At 32.9% G+C, this 12,093-nt stretch overlaps 1 protein-coding gene across 1 annotated transcript in view; it reads right to left on the bottom strand.

Moving 5' to 3' along the window:
• LOC120617489 (laminin subunit alpha-2-like) overlaps positions 1–12,093 on the bottom strand; it is a 230,348-nt gene that overhangs the window by 86,738 nt on the left and 131,517 nt on the right. Inside the window, exon 3 of the mRNA XM_039881118.1 lies at positions 11,050–11,162. Within this exon, the coding sequence (XP_039737052.1) occupies positions 11,050–11,162 (113 nt within the window). The remainder of the gene's footprint in view (positions 1–11,049; positions 11,163–12,093) is intronic.

Raw genomic sequence — 12,093 nt, 5'->3', positions numbered from 1 at the left:
TCTCTCTGTCTCTCTCTCTCTCTCTCTCTCTCTGTCTCTCTCTCTCTCACACACACACACACACACACACAAACAAGGTCCTAATGATATTATTATTGGCTAAATACCAATATTTCAGTAAAGTTATCAGTCTGAAAATGTCACTCACTGAAATTTAGTAGGTTTTTATATTCTGACATTTCCAATATCTGTGTGGTTTAATATGTCCCTCTCAGAAGCTGCATTGCCACAGTAGACCACTCCCTCTTTCTTGATATATTTTATTTTGGCTTCTACAATTTTACCTTCCTCTCTTCTGTTTGAAGTGCCTAAAATTTAATTTTAGGAACTTTTAACTCTATACTTTCTTTCTAGGTGACCATAAACAGGGCTTTAGTGTTAAAAACACCCTCTTTGCCAATGATATACAAATTCATATCACTAGCTCTAAACTTTCCCATAAACTCCAGATTCATAAATCCAATTGTCTCTTTAATATTTTCACTTAGATGATTAACAATCATTTCAAATATAACATGTTAAAGGAGAGCCTTTAAGTACCACCCAGTATCTCCATCCTGCTCCTCCTTCAGTCTATACTATCTCAGTAAAATAAAATTTTTCAGGGTAAAATCCTAGAAGTCAACATTTTTGCCTCACCTTCTACATCTATTTCATCATCACATCTATTCATATTCACCACAGTAAATCTTAACCTACCACTTCTATCCATTTCTGCTACTACCACCCTAGTCTAAGTCATCATCTCTTGGCTCAAATATAGCAACGGTTTCTTAACTGCCTCCTAGTTTTCACTCTGTTTCACCTTCTCCATTTAGCAGGCAAGGCAATATTTCTAACAAAACAAATGAAATCATATTACTCCTTGCTTAAATCCCATTGTAGTTCTTTTACTACACTCAGAATTAAATCTAACTCCTTATCATGACTATTTCCCATATGATATAAGTCTACCTGGATACCTTCCTGACATTATCTCCTACAGCCTTTGTTCTTTACCACTATGTTCCAGACACATTGGCCTTCCTCCCATTTTCCAGCACACCAAGTTTGTTCCTGTCTGGTATAAACTTTGCTCAGCTTTTTCTGTAATTGGCACTTTCTGTTATTAAATTCTCAGCTCAAATGTCACTTTCTCAAAATTATAGGTAAAACATACACATACAGTAGCTTTTTATTACTTTCGTATTATCCTGTTTTGTTTTTTTCCATGACATTTTCGCTATTCTAAATTATATACTTAATTTTCTATGCCCCTTTTCTCTCCACAGCAACCCTATCTACCCAGTTAGAATGTGAAATCTGAAAAACAAGAACTTGTGTATCCTCATGTCCAGACTTAAAGGCTTAGAACAGTGCCTGCTCAATCTACATTTTTCAAATGTACTACTGTTAAATAATTTTATTTATGTATTATTCAGGGCAGATACCATAAGAGGACTGGTATTTCCTGCTTAAGACCTACTTTGTTTTGGATTACTTTAGTTGACAATTTCATGCATCTCAGCTTGTCCAGGATAATTCTAATTTTAAATATTATTTCTTGCTTTCTTCCTAACCATCAAAATATCTAAATAATTAGTATTGTATTGTTGAATCAATAATTCATACTACTTAAACTCACACACACACACACACACAAAAACCAAAAGAAATCTTATCAGAAAATATGCTCTGATTTTTTGTTTTTAAAACTATGAAAAAATACATATTTTCTATTTTCTCTCAAAGACAAGAACTACAAATGCTGAATAAAATACTAAAAACATCCATTTAAGGTATCAGAGAACAAGCAAAACACCTAAACTTGATTAAAGGGTTACAGATCAGGAAGAGCTGGTTATTTTCCTCTCAGGGTATTCACTGATTTGCCGAGAGGTGAATAGAGGCATGCAGAAAAAGTGACATTCTAGAGCTTTCATTAATCTCACAAGTTGAGAAGATGAACATTAGAGTTCAGGGCCATGAGGAGAGGGGCCTTGAGCCATAGAGAAATTAGCACTACTTTCAACTCAGCTTTTGCTTTTAAGAGATTTACCACATTAAGTGGTGACAAAGCCAGAAGATAAACACCATGCAGAAATTAGCTCAAAAGAGGTAAGAAGCTAAGCAGAGCTGTGGGAAGTCTCACAAAGTTGAGGAGACAAACTATGAATTCAGAGTCAACCACAAAGGAAAGGAACGGCTTTTAGTTGGGAGCCCTTAAGGTCTACCCCTAGATGTAAGGGCAAATGAGAAACAGCCATCGGCATCCCCCTACCAAGCCACAAAACATCTAAACAGCTAATTGAATAAAGGCTGACTCTTGGCAGAATAAAAATAAATGCATTTAAGACATTATTAATAAAAATACTACTAAACTTTCCATGAATCAGTAAAACCAAGAAAGGAAGAAAAGGGAATAGAAACAGACTGACAGATGTTTCAAATGTTAGTTATCAGACATATAGTTAACAAAAATAACTTTGCTTAATATGCTCCAGATGACTAAATGAAGAAGTTGTCTGGAATCTATTTTTTAAAGTATTAAATAGAAATTCTAGAACTAAAAAATAGAATTACTGAAATTAAAGATTCAGTAAATGTGTTTTAATAAAGATTAGATCTAACAGACAGATCAGTGTATTAAAAAATAGGTCACCATAAAATGTGTGTAATAAAGAAACCTTGAGAAGAGAGGGGAAAATAGAGGAAAATAAAGAAAAGCATGGAATACATGATGGACATGATGAAAAGTCTAACATACATATAAGTGGAGTCCCAAAAACAGAAGAGAATGGACAGGAACAACATTTGAAGAACTATTGGCTGGGGAATTTTCTAAAACCAGTAAAGACATCAATCCATAGAATCCAGAAGCTTTTGAACTCCAACCAGTGTTTAGACAAATAAAATCACTCCTAGACACACTGTAGAGAATCCTTGAACACCAAAGACAAAGAAAAATCTTAAAAGGAGACACAGGAAAAAAGATACCTTACTTTCAAAGGAAAAGTGATCAAAACTTTGACTGACTTCACAGTAGACATATTGAAGGCTAGGCAATAATGGTATGAAATCTTTAAAGAGCTGAAAGAAAATAACATCCAAACAACATATTCCTTATGAAAAATATGAATAAAAAATAACAGAAAAAATTTTCAAGAAAAAAAGAATTTGTTACCAGCAAACTCTGTCATTAAAAATAAATAAATAAATAAATAAATAAATAAATAAAATCACATGTTTGTAATGGTAACAATTACTTTCTATGGAGCTTAATATAAACATAGAATTAATCACATCAGAACTATAGGATAAAATCTACATGGGCAAGGGGTGGCATAGGTGGAGAGTATAGATGTAAAGTGTTTTAAAGTCTTTGACTTGTCTGGGAAATAATTTAAATACCAATTTATATCAAGTTCTGATCATCGAGGATGTATGCTATAATATTTGTGGTAATTAGTACAAGTGAAAAAGACTACATGGAATACAAGTTAATAAAAGAAAAAATGGATAAATAGAAAAAATCTTTAATATGCAAAAGAAAGAAAGCCAAGAAAAAAAATTAACAAAAGACAAATAGAAAACGAATGAGAATATAGCACTTTGAACCCAAATATCACTGGTAATATTAAATATAAATGAATTAAATATCCAATTTAAAGACGATGATTGTCCAACTGACTAAATAAATTTTGTTACAGACTGATTACAAAAGATACTCTTTAAATATAAAGACATCAAATAAAATGGAAAAAGCTGTATTATGCAAACATTAGCATAAAGGAATCTAGTGAAGTCGTGAAAGTAAACTTGAAAGATAGAATTATTGCTAGCGATAGTATTTTAAAAAGGTTAATACAGCTCCATTCTAAATCCATATGTCCCTAATAAAATAGCCTTAATATATATAAACAAACACATACATAATCCACTGACTTTTTATAACACTGTAGCCAGCAACTATAGAATCCTCATTTTTCCCAATGCACAAAAGTCACTATCTGTCGGATGAAAACAAATTTCAAAAATTGAATCTCAAAGAATTGAAAGAATACTGACCACAGTGAAATCAAGTGAGAATAAACAACAAAAAGTTTGATATGTTGCATTTTTAATTATCATTTATTTAAAAATATTTTCTAACACATTCTAATTTCTTCTGTGACATATGGGTTATCTAGAAGTATCAACTAATGTGGAACAGTGTACTAGGCTATTTGCCTACATTACATCACTGTACTTTTATAATAATCTTCTTAATAAAGAAGTGATACTATTAGCTCCATTTTACATATGACCAAATTGAAGAACATAAAAATGGGACAATTTATATAAGGTAAATAAACTGATAAGTGATAGGTTAGGAAATGAAACCTATGCAAAATTATATCTCCTCCTTTCTCAGCCTCATCCTCATCCTTTGGCCATTTTTGTATTTTAGAGACTCAGGGTAATATTGAAAATGTGTATTATCTACAAAGTAAAACACATATGATATTGAATAACTTATATACATTGTCAACTCTAGAAATAATAAACTCTATTCTATTGTGTATAGAATATACAAGTTATACAATTACATATATAATAAGTAAATTAGACTCCGAGGATAAAATGGGAGAATACACAATATTCCAACTATATAATGAAACACAGTTGTGTTTTATGTGTGGAAGCCATCAGAGAGTTGTCAAAAATAGCTCACATTTTGTCTTTTTTAGGTAGTGCTGTTCAGATTTTCCATAACAGAAGTAGTATGATATAAAAACATTAACGGGTCTTTCTCCACAGATTCTTAATAGATCTTTCTTTGTACTGTTATTTCTGTTTTTAAATAACAATTCTCTAATTTATGTCCTGGTTTTAAGCATTATCTTCTAGGGCAATCATCTTGACACTATTTGAAATAGAATCTACATGTCCAAAATGTTTACATGTTCATAATGTTGTTAGAATTAATCAGCATTTTATATCAAAATACATAATATCCTAAGTCTACACTCTTGTTTAAACAGCATCATAGTGGCCTTTCCCCGCTTTTTTACATCTATTGTTTTTCCACTAGGAAATTACAAAATATCAGTTAAAAGAAACTACAGTCCTAGACTTCTTTGTTTCAAAAGGGGATATAAATTGATTAAAACCCGTTTTTCCCAAATAAAGCTATAAATGTAGTAAAGTCACACAGAGAGGGACAAACATAACCCAAGTTTACAACATGTTTAGGAAAGAACTAGTGAGAAAATTTACTTTGTGTTATTTAATCTGAGTCTTAAAGAAAAATTCATAAATTAAAAAATGCATAGCATATTTTATCACAAACACAATGTGAGATTATTTCACTTTTTGTTTAATTCTTAGCTTTAATAAGAGTCTTACATTATGGATTGATGTTTTGTATTGTTCATTTATTCAATCACTTATTCATTTAACATAAATTTATCCAATGTCTCTTATATGCTGGGCACTACTCTAAGTGCTTAGAATGTGGCAATTAAAAAAAGACAAGTATCTCCACGCTCATGAAAATTGCATTTAGAAAAGCAAGGTAAACAACATTTAACATAAATAGCAAAATATACAGTGCAAATTAGCAATATAGCTTATGGGAAGTAGATTAGGAAGTAGGCAGGGGTTTACAATTTTAAATAAGATTATCAGGGAGGTCCTTGCTATGGTGACACTTGAAAAAAAACCCAAAGGAAGTGAAGAAAAGGCTTCATGAAAATTGGGGAAAATAATTCCAGACAGAAGGAACAGCAAGTACAAAGGCCTTGAGGCAGGAACAGTAGGAATAGAGGCCTTCATGAGCCAATGAGGTAGCCAGTTGGGCAACTGAAGAGGGGAGATGAAGTCAAAGATGAAAGACAGTGGAGGTTCAGATCCTGTAATTCTTTGTGTCATTGTGCTTGTCCCGCTGAGTATTGGAAAGCCATTAGAGAGTTTTGGTAGAAGGAGTGATGTAATCTGATTTTGTACTAAGATCAATGTGACTACAGTATTAAAAGTAGACAGAAGGGAAGATAATTAGAACTAATGTTCTGTACAATGTAGACACTAAGGCTGGTTGCCACCTTTATTAATGATTAAAAGGTCAGCACAGATTCATTTAGAGGGAGAATACATTTTTGAATTAACTACTGATCCTATCTGTGACATTGAATTAATGATCATAAAACAAACAAAAAAAAAATTAAAGAAGGTAAAAAAAATATGATTTCAATTATATTCTGCTATACTAAACAAGATGCATCCATACAGGACATTTTTAATGTATAGATTATAATCTCCTCTATAGTTAATTTTGGATTCATCAATTTAGCAGTCACCCAATTAGTACCAATGAAAATATTTAATGTTTTGAAGAGTAGCCATGCACCATTCTTTCATCAAATCTGCTGAGTTCCTGCTAAATGCTGAGCATCATGATAAATATAAATAATCAAAGACCTCTGACTTTAAGAGTTCACAATCTAATGGGACTATAGGAAAATAAACATCTAATCACCATGCCATGGGTTAAGGCCTTAATAAAGATGTCTCCAAAAAGGAAATCCTTACATCAAATAGAATCTGTTGAATAAAAACATATTTAACTGGGACTATTTCAGTCTTGTGTGGCTTTTTAATACAGTGCACGTGTATGTCTTCTCTCCTTCTTTAGATAGCGAGGTATTAAATGTAGGGATATTGTTTATACTCCTTTATACCTGTTGAATAATTATGAATTGCATCAATCTCAATTTTTTCATTATTCAATAGGTAAAGCTAATTTTGCTCTCTAAACTATACAACAGATGTTTTCAATGAGAATAAGTAAGAAGAAAGGTGATATAAGAAAATAATAATTTTTCTTCAAGATTGAAAATTTGATTATCCTTACTATGTTTAGACAAAATAAATTTTGGACATATAAAAATTATAATACATTGAAATACCTCAATGTATTTCATGCTTTACTATTACAGAGGATTCTATCATTACATTAGTGGTTCAAGGCTCTAGAAAAAAATGCTTCCATACTATTCATATAGATTCTAAAAGTATCATAATATTTGCATAGAAATGCTAAGACAACATCCTTCCAAAACATAATTCCCATTTAAAATTGTTAACCTATCTCACTAAATATGTTTCTATAAGGTCAGTAAATAAAATATTTACTGGTCAAGAATATGTGGAAATTAATCTCTGAAACAGCAAGACAATCTTGATAAACACATTTTTGGTTTTGGGGAAAAATTAGGAAGAAAAGAGAATTGTTTGTTGCAATGAAGGGAATGAATACATATGAATATATCTAATTTATGCCATACCTGCATCACAGAGAAAAAATATAACATCAATATATATTAACAAAGTCTATTGAAAAGCTGCCCCTCTATGCTTTACCCCATTTACCAATCAGCTTTCTTCCTAAATAAATTGAAGGGCAGGCCTGAGAAAATGACAAGATTTAAAAAGGCATAAAATTGGATCAGATATCATAATACATATTGTGGTGAAAATCCAGTTGGAAGAGAACTAAAATGGAATGTTTTGGACACTCTGTTAACCTCCAAGTCCCTATTATTGTCTTATAAATTGATGCATATTTTCTTTGCTATCAGACTGGGTTTTTGCATATACATAACTGGAAGAGTTAAACTACAATTTTATGCCTATACTACAACATAACAAAAGCTATAATTGCCAGATGGAATTTAGTTATATTGCTATTTTTATTATTTCAAATTTCTTGCCATGATATTATAAGATTTATTTTGCTAATCTAGTAGTTGGGGCACAGCATGATTAAATCATTTGCTCAAGATATGTATGCTGTGAATAAATAATACAATTGGGAAAAATGAATAATCCTTTAGTAATAAAAATCTTAAAGAAATCAGTTTATAAAATAGGTAGCTACTTTCTTCTCAATAACTTGTTATAGCTTTCTAGCACTCATTTTGAATGTTAAAATGTTAAGGAAATGTCCTAGTGTAATCTGTAATGATCTAATAGAGAAAATCCAGTGGTGGTTATTTATAATTAAAATATGGAGGAGCTGTGTATCTATCAATAACAAAAGATAAATTGTCACTTGTTAAAATTCATACTTCTCAAAATATATAGGAGAACTAATAAATGGTCAAACCTCTTACTGCATTAATGACAAACATTTAGTGATATTTACCTATTCATTGCAAAACTTCTGCCCTCGACTCCCAGTTGGATAATAGTTCATATTATGCCAAATAATTATTAATCCTTCATGCTGTAAGTAGAAAAGACTAGTATGCTATTTTAGAAGCATACTAAAATGTGCAAGAAAATGAGAGATCTACTCCCCTATTTTGCAACAAAACAGATGTTGGCTATATTCTCCCATTGAAACCAAGAGACTGTAGTGTGGCATTTCTTAAACTCATAGTATTGATCTCTTGAATTTATATACCAAAAATTCTCATGAACTCCCCAGTCTAGGTCTTCAGATTCCAGTTTAGGAATTACTGGTATAGTTTGGGGTCTGAATTCAGACTACTCAGGTTGAAATTCGAGCCCTGCCCACAATAAACTTTGTTAAAAAGGCCAAGTCACTTAGCTTTTCTAAGTTCAGTGGTCTTCGACTATTAAATAAGGATAATAATACTAGCTGCCTCATAAGCTTATTGTGAGAAGTAAATGAAAAAATAAGGATGTCCACATTTTCTCTGTTGCTAATGCATTAAATTATATGTTCCTGCAGCTTTACACTTTAGCTGAGTAAGTTTTGTGACACTGTTCCATAGTTTGCTATTCCAAAATCTAAGGTCAAAAAAAGATCTAAAGCTCCTTCCTTTCTGAGGAATTCCATTATAAAACCTGATAACAAACCTGCTTTACTTTTAACATCATTAAATCACTGACTAATTTAAAATCTGAGTCAAGTAGAAATAAGATTTATTTTATTTTATAGATTGTGTTCCCCTTTTCCTGAACATGGAGTGAGTTGATTTACAGGAAGTAGGGGAGGGCTGATGTAAAGACATAAATGGGCATCATCCTGGCATTGAGGAGCATATGAGGTCATATCACAGTACTACTTCCACTGGGTATATTCTAGACTTTGGAGTTAGGTAGACCTGTTTTATAAACAGAATCCTGCTACTTTTTATGAAGACTGAACTATACCAGAAAGATGTCTTCAGTATTCACTCATCTTAAGGCCATTATACTAATTTGAAGCAGCAAGAACAAATCCACCATATTCCTGAGATATCATGTGGGATGAGTGGGGATACAAAGCAAACTAAGAAAATTATAAATGGTCATTGAAAAAATGACCATTTCAGGTGAAGTCTTTGACCTCTTGAATTAATAATGATAGGTAGGTATGATAGATAGAAATGATTCAGTAAAAACTTGTGATTGTACCATCTATTGTACCATGCACCATTGTGGTTGAGCTCAAAGAGTAATATAAGTGATTTGTGCAAATTATATCAATAATTGAACCTCTGGCTCCATATGCAATCTAAAAGAATAGGTAGAGAATAAACTAGAGCAATTAACCATCCCTATTTATTGTTTCCCTTTCCCAGAAAAGGACCTGAGGCAATAGACAACAGATTCACTCCTGATTGGGAAGGCCAACTTTCAATGACTATATAAAGGGGGAGAACTGCTATGACTATCGGGAGAGAAATGAAGTCCATTTTGAGGATAGAATTTGCAGGGAATTCATGTGCAAGATTTCACTGACCTAAAGCATGATTGATCAGTGTGGTAGTTTGACCTGCCATTTCCTGATAGTGCTCTGAGACTTCCTGAGAAATATCTTTAACTCAAGGCTGACAGTCAGCTGCTAGCATGGATGGAAATGAATCCATGTTAGTTGCTGATTTAGCTGAAGCACTAAGCCCTAGGTGCTGCTACCTAGTTGCTCAGGTCCTAAGGAGTTCCAGATGGGTGGGAAAAGGGTCTGCCATGAGACCCACCAGCCAGCTCTTTGCAGTTCCTGAATGTGTGCACCCTGGAAAAGTGGTCTCAAACCCTAAAGCGGAAGTTTGTACTCCTATAGTGATTACAAACATTATCCATTTTGGAAATGCCTGGTGCTTATCTGGTCCTCTGAGATGGTGGCTAGCCCCCACTGGCTGGTGCTCCCCTCTACCATAGCCACCTATGGAAACATAACCTGTATAGTGTACAGTTTCTGTCAGTAACTATCTTGGCCATTTCCTCTTCCCTAACCCCAAATTCTGCCGCAATATCTCCACTGGGCCAGAGAGAAGTGGCTAAGAATCTTTCCTATGATGATTCCAGAGAGTGAGAGAAAAACAGGCTGAGTTAGTGAAGTCTAACTTCAATGCCTCCAGTCTCAGGCTTCAGTCAATTAAATAAGCTTTTGAATTTAGAACAGCAGAAAACTATGGGAACATTTTTCCAGATTCCATGCTATTTGCAAGCCTAAAAGAGTTGGGATGATAGGGAGTCTTGATTAATAGTGTGAGCCTGACCTGAATATTGAGAACAAAAAAAAAAGAAAGAAATTAAGTGTAGAAGGCACCTAGTCCTATGCAACACAAACTCTTAAGTTTCAACATTAATTTTATACAACTATAAGGATTATTACCTCATTTAGTGGCCCGGGTTTAATTTAATAATCAATGTCACAGCTTGCTCAACTCTTAGTAATAAGGGGCAATTTTCTCCAAATCCTTCTTATCCAACAACCTTTCAGGACACATACCATGAGGAAAACTTAAAAATAGCACTATTATATTTTCTCTATGTAAAATTTTGTTGATCTGTATTTTCCTCATTGACTCTCCTTAGTCAAAATAGAATCAGCTCTTAATTCAGCAATAAACTCTTTCTGTGAATTCATTTTAGTTGTGCCTTAGAAATAAATGCCAAATAGTTTAATATAACAGCATACTAAATGAATAGGTCCCTTTGTTCATTGTATCAAGAAAATAATGGAGGGTGATAAGAAGGAGTATCTTTTCACCCAAGAATTACGCAAATAGCAAATCCAAGATACAATTTCAAAGTGAGAAATGATTAAAAACAAACACACAAAAAAGAGGCATTTACCTGCTGTAAATCCAGTGTAATGGTCACATAATGGTATTCAATTCCATTTTTAATACTGGGACTCTGCCACCAAGTGTTCTTTCCATCAATAGCATTTGTAATTGGATGTCTCTCTATTGAATCAGCAGTAGCATGTGAAAGGAGGAGAAAAGATCATATAATAAATATATAACTGTTTATTTAAAGAAAAAAAGTAAAACTAACACAAAACTATCATCATGTGACTATCAAACATTAAAATAATATAAAGAGAGAGCAATTCTCATATTCAACAGAATTTATTTAATGCTAACTTTTTCATAGCATGCCACAAGGTAGTACAAAATGGTTAAACACTTAGGCTATAAGAGAATAAGTAGCTTGGCAGTCTGGCCATCAACTAAAATGGGCAACTTTAATGATAACCACAGAAATTAAGTGTGAAGAAATAATATTGAAATCTAATTGATGTGTCAATCATTCAAAGAAGAAAACATCTACTGTTGAGGCGGCTCTAGTATGCCATCAACTTTGTTAACGGAAACAAAATTCTGAATTGTGGTTTAAAGGTACTTGAAGATTTGTCCTTTTGACACATTCATTATTACCAATACTTGGGCAATCCACTATGTATCTGGTTTTAATAAAAAACGCTGTCAAATCCATCCTATGAGGCTTTTTGCAGTCAGTTCTTAACTTGCCAACTTTCTGCCACTATTTAAAATAATGAAATATACTCGAAACCTCCAATCCATCATTTATTTGCCTGTCCTCATAATCACTAACTCAGTGGAGGAGTCTGGACAATAATGGCAAGCAAAGAAAGAATGGCATGCGAAACTGCATCCTGCCAACAAAACATGGATCTTTCCTTGCCTTTGCTCAAGATAGATGAGAACAGGACTTTTTGTGAGAATAAAAGGGAGATTGAAGATAGAAAGTAGAAGGTATGTGGACAATCACTGTCCCCTTACCCCACAGTCCTCTCACACTTCCTTCCTTCTTACAATCTTCAAATCTCACAGTTTCCTCATCTCCTCCAACTGAGTTCCATGCATCTCATAA

Source organism: Pteropus medius, unplaced genomic scaffold (genome assembly GCF_902729225.1).
Source record: "Pteropus medius unplaced genomic scaffold, Ma_sr-lr_union100, whole genome shotgun sequence".
In the NCBI taxonomy this organism is placed as follows: Eukaryota; Metazoa; Chordata; class Mammalia; order Chiroptera; family Pteropodidae; genus Pteropus; species Pteropus medius.
The sequence above is the reverse complement of the archived record's forward strand: the minus strand, read 5'-3'. Positions and strand labels throughout refer to the sequence as shown.